This window comes from Falco punctatus (genome assembly GCF_963210335.1).
Source record: "Falco punctatus genome assembly, chromosome: 4".
Lineage (NCBI taxonomy): Eukaryota > Metazoa > Chordata > Aves > Falconiformes > Falconidae > Falco > Falco punctatus.
Genome location: NC_137583.1, coordinates 8,700,739 through 8,715,317, shown reverse-complemented (window position 1 = coordinate 8,715,317; position 14,579 = coordinate 8,700,739). Strand labels below are relative to the sequence as shown.

Genomic DNA, 14,579 nt, shown 5'->3' with positions numbered 1-14,579 from the left:
TTTGAGATCTGGATGTTTTGCCCTCTTGCCCTCTGTAACAGAACCTAGAAATGCGTTCGCTCTCAGACCAGAAATGCATCCCTTTACATAACTTGAACCCTCTGTCTCATTGCTCTATTTCAAGTTCATGATTTGGGTCAATCCCTAAATTATGAAGGAATGACAAATGCTTTTTGAGAAGGAGGTTGGATAAAATAGACTACTGAGGTCTCTTCCAACCTGAATTGGATCTACGATCCCCCTTAATGATAATATAACTCAAGGTAATTATCAACTAAATTATTGCACCACAACATTCCATATACCAACATCATTAAAAAATTTGGTGTGACACACAGCTCCAAATAGTGTAACTCCCTCCAACAGAAAGATCAGACTGCCCTTTCGCCCACGTATCAACGTGCATGATCAGGGTAGGCGACCATCTTTCACACACTAGTTTAAGTGTGCACTGATTCAAAATTTAAAATTAAGCCTGTTCTGACTAACCTATTAATCTTTTGTTAAGGCTGAAATTAGAACTAAAAAATGGCCATAGTAATTTCATTTACTATGAACTTGCAACCCTTTTATTTATTGAGAACTTTCACTTGAAAATATTCCCTACTTAATATGCTCGGAAAGGGAAATTTATTAAAGCACTCAATAATATCCTTTTTCAAGTGGAAAAATATTAGGAAATTATGTAAGACTTGAAAATATTTTAACAAGGTGAACACAATTATCAACATGAAGTTGCCCTGATAACAAAATATAGCAGAATAATAGAAAATCTCATGATTTTTCAACATAGTATTTCAGTTTGGTGACAGACATTACTTATTTAGAATTGCAAAGGTATCATCCCTCCATGGTTGGTTGTTGTTTTTTTTTATTGTTATTATTTCATTTGCAGCCTTCAAACACATGTAAACTCTAATTTTCTGTTTTGACATGAGTAAATTTAAGAGTTAAACTCTTTACATGCAACCACGCAGATCTTGTTATTTTTTTTAATGTTATGTTACAGAAGCTAAAAAGCTTTCTGTGGCAAAAACTAAGAAGCAGGCACTACACCTTACACAGCTGAGGACTTAATTCAACAAAAATGTGGATTGGCATGTGGAGATGATCCTGTTCCAGCTGACGGCACTGTAATGGAGCTGAAGAATGCCAGCTCTTGCTTTGCATTTGCAACCCTTCACCCAGCACCCAGGGACGAGGTCCTGCAGAGGGCCAGCTCTTCGCAAAAACGCTCATCAAAGAGAAAGCTCAACAGATCTCTCTGAGGTGTAATTGCTTTTTAAATAAACAAAACTAAAAGCTTTGTTGTTTTGGCAGAAGATGTCATAAGCCTATAAGAAACCGTTTAGTTTGTGGAACCCCGGGTTTAAGCTTCTCCCGGAGACAGTGTCAAAGAGACCATCCCTTACATCTGATCGAGGCCACATACCCACAACTCTCATTCCGTAGGCAGTATCTTTGGGGAAAAAAAAACCCTATCATGGCACAGCCCAAAATCAGAAGTAACAAGTCGTGCTAGCTTTTCCTAACTATTTGTGTTCTGTTCAGCTCAGTCCTTCGGCTGTTTTTCATTAGGGTGAAGGCTATGTGATGTGTGTGGGTAAAGTAACATGAAAGCTGCTGTTATTATATAGAATGAAAGAAACCATTTAAAAATGAAACAGTTGCCAAGGCTGATATTTTCAACAGCACTTCACCCATTACTGAACTGCCTTTTAACTCTGACTTTACATTAAAATGGCTGCATGCAGAGAATTAAAGTTTTTTATGCACACAGCTAACTATGACCTTTCCCTTTAAGGCAGCACAGAAGTCAGACATTGTCTTGTAAAATGCTACTGCAATTTATCAGTGGGGGTTGATGCAATGGTGCTTGATTTCAATGATATTTAAAAATTTTACTTTTCTTTTTAAAAGCCAACCATTTACAAGGAAGATTAACACCTGAGAAGACTGCATTTTTTTTAGGGAAGGGAGTAATCTAGTGCTATGGTATTTTTTTCTATCACAGTAACAATGAAGCTACAAACCTCAGACACACATATGTAAGTATTCCTTTTATCAAAATACCACGAATAAGAATAAATAGAATCGGAATGTAATGAGTTTCCTGTTACAGAGGAAAAATGCAGAACAAAAGTATTTTTTCCCAAGAAACAAGAAGTTATTTGAGCAAGATGATGGGCATGAGATGAAGGAGAGACATTGGCTCTTTAAAGCTTCTGACAGACAAGATATTCTCACCGCAAGATATTTGGACATTTAGACAAAGATACGTAGACACTGGCTGATGTCCTGGAAGGAGGAGTAAGACAGCTGCTTGCGCAGCACGTGGTGGCCATGGAGGGCATAGGCTGGGTCCAGGGCAGAAAGAAAAAGCCTTTGGCTATGTAAGCAGCATAGGTACTGCATATGCATATGTATATGCATATGTATATGTAAGCAGATAGGTGGTCAGACCAAGGGCCTGAACTGGTCTCCCTGACTGTCACCAGCCCAGCACTCAGTCCAGAAGCCTACAAAGTCGAGACAAGCTTAGGAAGTGGCACATCAATTGTGGTGAGTGTATTTAAGCTCTGTAAATACTTGGTTTCACAAATGACTGAGCCAACTTCAATATATATATTTCATTCTGCTTTGATAAGATTACCTGGATCTGGCATTTGGGGGGTGGGGGGGGTGGGGGTGTTGTTCATTGACTAAACTGACAAAAAATGTATTCAAAGGGCTCTTGTGACTATGGTAGCGTTCATAAGCATCTCTCCACTAAAATGTGTTTTAAATCAGTCTCCACCCAAGTTGCAAACTGTCAGATCCTTAGGAACCACTCTGATTTGACACCAGCATATGTGAAATGATTGCCTGCAAAATTTCAGTTTAATAGTAAAAGGGATTTAAGTTGTTTTCATAAAGCATAGGGCTCAGTGAACATGTTTTTGTTCTAATTTCAACAACTAGAAAAGCCAAGCTTACTACTGTCTCTTATTTTACAGGATAATATGGTTCAAAATTAAAACTTTAGGCTAGCAGGGCTAGAAAGAGCTTTTTGCAAATCGCTACTTCTAAAGAATCTTATAAAGCAGATCTGAGTAACTTGTATAATGACACCTTGTATAATTACCTGTTTGCCTTCAAAAAAATCTTTTCTTCAAAACACTCTATTGCTACCTAGAAGCAATTCAGGTTTTGATTTCACTGCAAATGCAAATGTATCAGACAACCTAGACCTAGCCAGCCTAATTTTGATCTAGTTAAATTACTTAAAATTGCAGTATGTGACAATATCCTGTGAACTGGGCAAAGCTTTGAATTGCAGCTGGTGTAAATAACTGTCAACTGCACTTGCAGCAGAAAGGAGACATGGCTTGCAAAATAAATCATTATATGGAGACTCACCTTTATATAATCTAACTTATTTTTAGTGATAACTAAGCTACTATACAAAACACAACTTTTATTTTTATTGCCCAAAAATTCCTTGTCTCCTTTCAGAAGGATGATCTCAGTTCTCTGTTTAGGCATGACACCATCATCATCAATTGTTGTTGAGGCAGAAGCATATAAAATGCAGGTTTTGAGTTCACACTTCGATTGTCTGGGGCAATCATTTTCATGCCAGGTTTTTCTTTCTTCAGCTGAGTGAAATAAGTCCTGCTGGTATGCATCAGCTGGGAACGGTCTGATGCAACAAGGTGGAGGTGGCAGCAGGGAGTACCTACTGAGACTCACAGCTTTCTGGTTCTCACATCTTAATTTGAGGCAGGGACGTAGTAACCAAAAATCCTAATACAACAATTTGCTTAAATGTGTATCTGGTATACTCTTCCTTCTGTCTGTAATTCATGGACATAACAATTAAAAAGAAACCTATACTGGCCTCCTGTTAGCTGGAAGTTCTAAAGGCTAGACGTTTTTCATTGCTTGTACAGAAACATTAGTGTTGCTGTATCTCCCATGCATCACTAGGCACTGACGATAGGAAACAGTTGCCTTTGATGTCTAAACATAAACCAGGACACTAACTCTTTGCTGGCTGTATTACTGTCCTTGTGTGTCACTGCAAATGCAACAGAAGAGAGAATTCATCTACTGCAGTTTGCAACTTACTGCACACAGGGTCTGGTATGTGGAAAGTGTGATGCTAATGCTATATGTAGAACTGTCACCCAGACATCCTAGACTCTCATTTATTCACAGGGAAGTCACGTAATAACAAAAATGTACTCACAGGAGTACAGTGTTGGCCACCAGACTCACAGAAAAGGTTTCAAACAGTGGTAACCATACCAACCAACAAATGAGCTGAATCAAATCAGAGAACTCAAACTGCTCAAACTGCACAAATAACCATGGACAACAGCACACAGCTGGATGTAATGTGCAACAGATGTAGAGAGACATAAAAAAGGTTAAGGAACATCATATCTTTAATTACCGGAGACTTGTATACATCATTGTTACCTCTTCTTTTAGAAATAAAAATGCACAGGCTGAGTACTGTAGAATTATTTCTGCAGCACAAAAAAAGATTCTAGCAGGAATTTTCCTTGAGCAAGGAGCATCATGTTCTTGATGGGGTAATGCAAACTGGTATAACCTACCCGTAGTTATTTCCGTGTAGTTCATTAGCAATTAACAAAATGTATGTTCAACAGCTCCAGCACCACCTCTGCGTAGCAGAGGGCCTGCGTAGAATTACTGTGCCAGAGTGCACGCCAATACAATGGGATCATCTGTGGGAATTTCAAGACAGGGAACAATCTGATAGAGCAACAAAACTGAGATCTGATGCTTCAGACTGTTACTCTATCTACGTATTAAGCTGCGCTCCTTCTGTCCTGAGCAGAGACCCGTTTGGCTCAGGACACACTGGATTTCTTAGAGGAGGAACTGGCAGCACCAAGCACAGGACCATACCCCAGAGTGGAGCCATCCCACCATGGCGATGTGCACTGCCAACAGTTTCTGAAACTGATGTGGCTTTTTACCTGTCAGGAGCTCAGCAGCAAGCATCTCACAGGACTGATCCCTTGGTGTGGTAACTTCGGACAGGACTGAAATAAAATCAGTTCCCTTCGAGCTCTTATTCAAGAGAACTGAACTACCCCTATTGACTTCAGTGGTCTCTGTCTAAAGCAGTTGGTTGGAGTTACTGCTGCTTACAGCTGGAAGCATTTGCAGTTAGGGTTATTTATGTTATTTTTGTTAGTATATCAGTCAAGGATAGTATTTCCTTAGTTTGTACCTCTTTGTGTTTGAGTTTTACTTTTACCAGCCACAGAGCAATCAAAAAAACCTGCTTTAACTCATAACTTGCTGAGATCTAAAACTGAAGTCCCTCTCCTCTTTTCAAATGTATATTCTGTTTATCTACGTGAGGCAGTTAAAATTTTATCCATAAATTGTTGGGTTTTTACTGAGCCTTCCCTCTGCTGTGAAAACGAACACTGCCAAAACCAGTTAATTTCCCTTTTGCTGAAGGACTATGGATGACAGTTCACTGCTGTTTTCTATTTGGTGCATCATTACTAAAATGTCTTTCTCTACAATTTTGTCCATATATAGTGTAGACAACAGTTCTTAGGTGTATAAGCTTATCTGTGCCAACATATTTTATATGACATTAATTGACAGATATTGCTGTGAGATTAGCATGGATGAGTACACACCGTGAGCTTTTAGAATCATTATGTACATAGATTGCAAATAATACTGTGGGAAAGAAATGGAAAAGATTAACATTCTCTTACTAACCTGCAAGACTTGCATGTAGGAGGATATATGTAAGGACATGTCAAAGCTTACGCTTTGCTATCCTTTAGCAAGGCAATAAAATCAATTTACAGAGATTTATTAAAGTGTGTTTAAAAGGTCTTACTTGTTCCCATGGCTACCCAAAGAAATACTAATGCTTTGAGCAGAAAACACTGTCAGCAGAAGCCATCCCCTAACGATGACTATCTTCAGGAATAGATTACCATGCATCATTAAAAGCCATGCCTCTTGATAAATAAGTTGTGAAGTTTTGTAATGTATTATTTTCTCTGTTCATAGTAAAATAGTTTAATGTATGCTGAGTTACTGGCACATTTATTTTAACTTTCAACATACTTTTAAAGGTACTTTCAGGGCGGAGGAGTGTCTCTCAATTCCCTTTTTTAAGGTTTAGCTTTATTTGTTATCTTTCTAATAACCTTAAATTTATAATTTCTAAATTAACTTTCTAATTTCAGCTCACTGTCTCTTGCACCAATAGTCACTATATGCTCTGGTCTTTTATCCTGAAATATTTGGAGAAGGCCCGTCCTCAGCTCCCAAATTCTGTGTCTGGTACTTCATGACTTTGGAGAACCCAGCTCTTCAGTTGCAATTTCGGTGCCATTCCATCAAGTGTGAAGCAGCCCCAAAGCTGCCGTGCCTAACCCTTGCATCACAACCACAGGAATTTTTACAAGGGCAGAAAAAGTGCTCTGGTGTCTCTTACAGGCTGAACCCACTCCCTGCTGCTGCCTCAAAAGAGACAGCAATCAAAACAGGCTGTGACCACATCATGATCACCTTGCCACTGCTAGGAGGTAAAACAATTCTTCTGAGCCACATACAATTTTAAATTCGTAACGTGAATGAACAAAATGTATACAAGCCCAAGATAATGAAAATGCAGAGACAGCTGAATACAGAGCTGCAAGAATTTTGCTCTGTTCTACCAAATATTGCAAGCATGCAGAAATGCAGTCTCAGTGTGAAAGACAGCTGGCGGTTCCAGGTGTCTGGCTAGATTCTTAAATTCACTGCAATGAAAGAAATTACCAGCAGGCACATGTTTTGAACCACGCTTCCAAACGTATTTCCAGAGACATTTCTGGAGCTGGATCTAGAGCCAATTTTTCTTATTATAAAGGGAGAAGCTGTTCAGGGAGGAGCTGTTTCTCAAGTCTGCTCTCAAGCCTACAAGAGCTCTCTCTCTAGAGCTGCAGCTCTCTTCAGAGCCCTCTGCTGAAGCTGGACCAAGACCATGACCTGAGCCCCCTCCTACAGCGATGTATATAGCTGGCCATAGAGCGCTTCCCAGAAACAGACCGTAGGCCGATTGTAGTGTCGTTTCCTAGAGCGGGACTAGGGCCGTTTCTTGAGGTCTTTTCCAGAGCTGGATCTAGGTTGAGTTGCCCGGCCATTTACTGGACATGGGTTTAGACCACATTCTGGAGCCCTTTCCCATAGCTTTCCAGAGGCCTGTACTAGAGCTGCTCCAGAGGTGGTTTTCCCTTAATCCCTTTCTAGAGCTGAACCTAGAGACCATTTCTGGAGAGCATCTCTAGAGCTGGGTCTAGAACAATGTGTGCAGGTCCTTGCCGGAACCATTTCTGGTGTCTTTGTTTAAAGCTGGCTCTGTAATGTGTGAGATGAACTAGAGCCTGAGCTGGATCTGAAGCCATTCCTAAAACCTGACCTGGAGTCTTCTAGAATGCTTTTTCCTGCCAGTCCTGCAAACTGAAATAGCTTTACAACTGAGAATCCACCTTGAGAATAATGCAAATAATACCAGTGTCTAATGCAGAGTAAAAAATAGAGTATTTTGAAAAAGCTGAATTACCTCAAGCCTGTGAATTCTCTGTCCTTATTACTCAAAGCAGTATTTAGAAAAAATACCTCCACAGTCAGCTTCCACACAGAAATTAAAATACTTACCACATGCAAATTACACACACACACATTATTTATATTATTTTACACATCTGCTATTAAAAGTATGAATTCTGTTTTTAAGAACGCCACCTTCAGCAGGCAAAACTGACATGGATCACCAGGCAATACTCACCTTCAGAAACGGCTAGGTGTAAAACAAAAGATCTCCCAAATCATCATTCTCATCCATTTGTACAGTATCTAAACACATCAAACATGCAGTGCACAAGAGGCATTACAGAAATACAAAGGGGCAGACGGTCACAGAGTAACAAAGGAGTGCAAAGAGAATGAACGAGTACTTTAAAACCACAAACAGATCAAAACAGCAGACAGATTTAAGTGTACACAGCATAACTTGGGATTACAGGAAGCAACGCTTCCATACAGAAAAGGTGTATTAGGCATTCAGATTCCACTTCCAAAAATCTGTATGCAAAGCCATGCTTTTCATGTAAATTGGCATAATTTTTGCAACCTTGAAGTTTGACTGGTTTAGTAAAATTTAACTTTATAGATTTATCATAAACTAAGCTTCATGCTATGGTTTGAAGAGAATAAAACCTAAAAGCTAGTAACTCCTAAATAAAAAGCAAAGGGTGCATGTGTTACATATTCAATGCCTGACTGAAAAATACTAGCTTTCCACTAAGGAATAGAATCACATCCATAGGATTTCACTAGTACATCACTTTTGCCCATAAAATTTAGACGGGAAGGTCTAAATAGAAAAATATGTAAAAATATTTATTATTTATATGCTAATGGCATTTAGTGACCAAAATAAATCAGTATACTGCTATTCCACTGGCCCTTGTCAGAGTTTCAAACAAATAAGCCAGGATATTTACTTCACTTACATCCCAAACATAGGTAGATAGGAATACTCCCTTCTTCTTTCCCATTCTGCTATCAACATCTATCATTGGTGATATATAAATATCACGTCTCCCTTTCACTAGTATAATTATCTTCAGCACAGAAAACAAAAAACTGGAGTGTTAGGAAGGCTCTTTCATGTATTTAGGGTAAACATGGATGCAAACAATTCATCAAGCACCCTGAGCACTCCAGTGACACTGCAGTTAAATAACACTATGGCAGAAAAGTCAGGAATGAATGTACGAATTAAGGAGAGTTCACATCACGCTTCATACTGCTATTTCTGTTCACTGGAAATCAAAAGCAAGCCAGCAAGGGTTCTAAACAGCATTAAAGCTCTAGAGGTCAAGCAATACCTAGAAATCAGTGGAGATTTCTTGTCTGCAGAATGGAAAACAAGGGCAACGGGACACCTCTTCCCTTGTGTTGTAACAGCAGCGAAAGAACAGCTCCATATTCCAACAAGTATCATAATGTTGCAAACGTTATAAAGTATTTTAAATGTATTACATCAAATGTAAAGCTTAGCTATGAGGGTCTTTCTAAATTTCTAAGGCTTCAGTAGACGAACGTGTAACAAAATGCCAAACCTGGCATTACTCTCCTCACAACTTATTTTCAAAAACATAAAAATCTGAAACAAGTAACAATTTAAGTCATGAAAGGGAAAAGGGAAATATTTAGTTAACTGTTACCATAGAATACTTTCACGCAACAGGAGGAAAACTAATTGTTGCTTATGACCTTCTTAAGGGCCAGAGAAAGGAACTGGGAAAGCCTTATCCTCTAATGACTTCAACTGGAAGTCTAGTCACACAGCTCCTGGTAACAGTATCAAAAGAAGAAATAAATCACACTGCAGCTACCCTCCTTTACTGTCCTTCTCTTCTTCATTTTGTTTGTCCATTGTGGCTGTGACGTGAAAGCCAGGCCCTTCGCTTTGCAGCAACTTACACATTTGTCCCTGAATACATCACAGTCAATACGACTGTATAAATCAGACTTTACAGGGTAGGTCTTGGAAGGAAGAGATTAAATCTAAAAATCAGCAATGTGTTTTTAGCACTACCTCTTTGCTTTTAAACATCTGCTTTGTACAGTGATTCTGACAGTAAGGTAAAACTATTCTTCCCCTTGTTTCCTGGGTGCAACAGTGATCTATCATGGATAAATGACTTAGGACTTAAATAAACAAACTGTAAAACCACTCATCAGATAAAAACGCTCTTGTAACTCAGTTATATCAGCAACTGGAACTTTTGTTTGAATGCCTGATTTCCAGGAATATAATCATGCCTTTTAATTGCTTTCAAACGTAACACACAGCCTGGCAGAGCCTGTACACACACCATCAGCAGTCTGACGGCACCATCAGCTATCACGTCAGGCTGCTTTTCTATGCAAGAGAAACTTTTCTGTTGGCTAACAAAGAGGGCACGGCTTGCCTAAGATTGCCAGAACAATATCATGTCTTGTATAACTAAATGCTAATGCATATAATAATAATAATTTTCTGTTGGCGTTCCAATGCTAGCCGGACCTTTTATGTACTTATTGGAAAATATCTTTACCATGAACTGGAGTTTTGCCAAACTCAAATGTGTTAGAAACCAGGAAATGGCAAAGGAAGTGGAGCTGAACCTCAGCGAGGGGGCTCTGCAAGAAGAAAGCCTTGCAAACTATTGCCATAACCTACAGCTTTAAACCACATTATACAGCTACAACTGACACCGCTTCGGTTCTTGGCTGGAGCCTGGAATGCACAAACCAACAAAAAGCTGTGACAGCCTCCCACTCACAAGTATATTAAATTGATACTTGATTACTGATGAATACATCAGCTTGCTGGTGCAGGCTATCACAGGAGTACACAGCTGGACAACACAGGAAGCACTAAACACTTTGTGCCAAGGTAATCTAGCTGTACTCTTGCCATAAGGCAGATCTTGAAGCACCCAATAAAAATATTTTGCAATCTGACTGGTAAACACAAATAACATTTCAATTATTTTATGGATATTTGAACAAAAGCAAAAGTTGGGCTTTCAGAAAAGGACACTTGTCCTATAGGGGAGAATATTTGTACAGGTGCACCACCCATCTCTGTGTGCAAAATAACATTTCTCCCCGCCGGAGTATTATAGAATAAAGAGATTAGTGCCTCATTTAATGAATATTTTTGGCAAGCATGGTGAACGTGATGTCAGACAGATACAGGCACTAGAATCACACAGTTCAGTCAAAAGGGCAAACACTGGTAGGATGACATAAGAGTCTCAAGTGCATGCAAAAAGCCATTGCTGAGAAGCTTGAGTCAATGCAGAGGCCATCTTACAAGTAGCAGTAGCATATACAATGTTAACTCAACTGCTTACCCACTAAGTACACCAAGAACCAGGTTAAGTACGAAAAATGAGCCAAGGATGATAAGACTAACAAAATAGATCCATGGCCACTCACATCCTATTGCATCATTTACCTGTAAAAATGTAAGGAAATAAGTTATGATTCAGTCATTCATTAAACAGCAGAGTCCTTTTTGCAGCTGCCAGATCACGTAGGTTTCAACACTGGAAGTTTATGGCTTATTTCATTCTTTTAAAAAATTAATCAATGAGCACTTGTTTAATTTCTTTACTTACCCAAATTATGTTGTAGGTGTGATGCTTTAGAAGATTAATTACAGTAACATTTAAATAAGTGCCGGAGAATTATTAGTCCTTCTTATAATTTTGCCACAAGTATGGACACGAAGAATATATACTGGTACATCTAAACTCTGATTTTGGTGTTTATATGTTACTTATATGATAGCTACAGAAAGCTGTTTCTGTTCTAATTGGAGGAGGAAGAAATAAAGGTGTATTCAGAGATGTCACAACAACTGAAGTCTCACCTGTATAAGATAACCTGTGTGTTCATGGCAACTGAATTCAGGACTCTGCCTTCATGATGAAAAAGGTGTATGCTTACCCGCTCAATACACCAAGAACAAGATTTAGTACGAAAAATGACCCAAAGATGACGAGACTGACAAAATACACCCATGGCAATTCAAATCCCATAGCATCATTCATCTGCAAGAAATAAGATGATCTTATAGAGTAGATCACTATAGTAATAGCAATGAAGAGTCAGAGAAAAAGAGAATTTAATCATTCAGGTGAGATAGCACTCTATGCATTCTTTCAGGATTCAAAGAAGAATAATACGGCAAAGAAGGCACTGGCCACATTCACTTTGCATTTTTAATACATACCCTAAAACAAAATACTGAGTGAACCTAACATTCAGATCAAAAAGTATTAGAAAACACAAATGGAGCACTGGAACAGTTCTGTTCTTTAACATCTAGAACACGAAATGAATTTCAGATTTCACTGATTAAAATGATGCTTTAAAAGTATATCGAAGTATTAGGATTTTAATTCATATATATCCTAGCTCTGCAAATGATCCTTTGAGATAAGAAACAGTAATATATATTCTCAACAGTACAAGCAATATTTTGCTGTACTATGGTATTTCAGTATTATTTTTTCCTGAAATACTACAGTTGGATGCAGTCATTTTAAATTAATTCAAAAGGAAATAAATGAAAATGAATTACCATCAAAAACATGAACATAATTTTAGGAAAATGAAAAACTGAAATCAAATTTTAGAAACACAGACGTTTTTAGAAACACGGAAATATTCTAGAAACACTTCTGAACAAAAATTAAATAAAGAACAATGTTAAAGTTATTGTTATTGGTTTGTTGATTTTTTAAAGTAAGGTTGATGTAACTGAGCTTTAAATACACTTTATAGACTCACACAAACTCTTCTATAAAAGACCATTTGCACAGTGTATTCCTAGCAAGCTCATTATACCTATCAGGCGATGGACTTAAACATACCCATGGAAATCTAAAAAGGCCTATTCAGAAAAACAGATATTTTAAAACCCCAGGGAATTTATTTTTGTGTGCAGCATTCAGGTGCAAAAAGACATTTTGGTAAGTTACAAAAAAACCTCTGACTTGGAACTTCTCGGAAACGTATCTTATGCAAGAGGAATTATTCTGGCTTTTTTGTTTATGCTGACCAGTTTGCATTAGATTTGTCTTAAGATGCTTTTTAGCCATGAAAATTCAGCAGACAATAAAAATTGCTTGAGCATTCAGGACTGGATATGGTATTGTGGAACAATCTTTGGGTAAACCTTTTTCCTCTTCTGTGAATGCTGTTTATCTGTTGTACCTGAAATTTGTGATTAGGCTTTGAGCTCTACCGATAGTCAAATGTGACTCCTGCCCTTAACATCTCTGTTGGAATAGACATAGACATAGCGAACAAACGTTTTTCAAACTGTACTACTTTTTTTTTTTTTCCTCTATCTTTAAAAATGTATCAAAATCTCAGGTTCCGCAAGGTGGCCCTGTGGATGGTGAGATACAAGCACACGCATTAAGTCTTTGCAGGTTAAGACCCCTAGGCACTTCTCTTCAATGGTGATCTGTAATAATGCCACTTTATACCAACTAAAGTAAACAAACTTCTTACATAACCAAAGAAGATTATTTTACACAACTTCTTCATCCTTCAAAATAATCTCTCTATGTATCATCTTTTACAGTGCTTTAATAATTGAACTGAGGCACTGAAAAGTAACTTAAAATTATTTAGATTTGCTAGAAAAAAAAAAAGAAAACTGTGTAACATATATATGTGATTTAGATATTTTCCTTTTTTTTTTTTTTTTTAATTTCCTAAAAATAAAACTACACTTTGGGGAAATTAAAACGGAGAAGGGTTATAGCCATTCAGAGAGGCTGGATCACTACCTTCAATTTTAAAAGATCCCACGTTTCCACAGTCCAGTTCGGCAACAGCATATTCATATGGAAATAAAATCATTCATAACGCTGCCATTATACTTACCTCCTTACACTTAGCCTCCTGTGCAACACTTTTAGCAATATTTGGCATGTCAGGTGCCTAAGGAGATCAATTGTGCTGTTTTGATTTTTATCATCCGTGCCCATTCCCTCAGAGCAAGTCCCCCACATTTGAGAATTCTTAACCATAAAGAAGCTTAGGTATTTAGTAAAAAACCCTATTGCCCAGACTGAATTTCTGGTTTGTCCCAGTATATGTTTCCCTTTGCATCTTCTTTCAATTGTAGGCATCTAGCCTTAAGGTTTAGGAATAAAATTTACTTAACTTTTTTTAAAAACATACATTCATAATTATGAAATTACTTTAGAATTGAGTTTGCTTTAGAGAAATTATTCGTATGATACAAGCAAAATGTTTTTCTAACAATAGCTGATAAAAAAAGTTCGCTCACATTTCAAATACATGTGAATGCATTTTGCATCTAACTGAACTGGACTATTAGCAAACAGTTGTTTGTAAGTCAGAGTGAAAGCATAAATTCATCTGGTGTTGATGCCAACATTTTCCTGCTATAAATCTTTTTGAAAAAATTTTGAAAATTCATTTTGAAAAAAAATGAAATATTAAAATTCACAATTTTACTTCGAGAATGCTCTGGGAATCACTGCAATCCAACTTGATACACTCTTTTTGCCCACAAAAAGAACATATTCAAGAAGCCAAGCATTGTGTTACTACCCAGGAACAAAGCTGAAATTTCCATGCTCTGTCTTGGAGGTTCTATTAACACAGGCAACTGGGATTTGCATTTCCTTCATTCACTTCATAGTGCATAGCATATAAAAAATTTCCTTCTCCTTTATGCAGTTTGATTTTAAGCCCAATGTTTTAGGCTAATCTATCGAGGACTAATGTCCTGTGATGTAAAAATTGGAAACAGCAGCTAAGCAGTGCTAGAAGAAATACTATGGTTTGGGCAGATGCTGAACTAAATCAAAATCATTCCTAACTCAGGAACCCTTAATCTAGTAGAACACCTTGGCACTAATCTAAGACTGAATTCCTAAAAGCAACCGACTGAAACTGCATCTACTCAAGATTTTCACCATTTCATTCTAGAGACA

At 37.8% G+C, this 14,579-nt stretch overlaps 1 protein-coding gene across 18 annotated transcripts in view; it reads right to left on the bottom strand.

The window, feature by feature from the left end:
• CACNA1D (calcium voltage-gated channel subunit alpha1 D) overlaps positions 1-14,579 on the bottom strand; it is a 253,243-nt gene that overhangs the window by 98,086 nt on the left and 140,578 nt on the right. For 12 of the 18 annotated variants that reach the window (XM_080384042.1, XM_080384056.1, XM_080384058.1 and 9 more), the window contains one exon: positions 10,947-11,050. In XM_080384042.1, the coding sequence (XP_080240168.1) occupies positions 10,947-11,050 (104 nt within the window). Of the gene's footprint in view, positions 1-10,946; positions 11,051-11,544; positions 11,649-14,579 lie in introns of all 18 variants that reach the window. The other 6 variants (XM_080384052.1, XM_080384045.1, XM_080384054.1 and 3 more) reach the window with 1 other exon arrangement.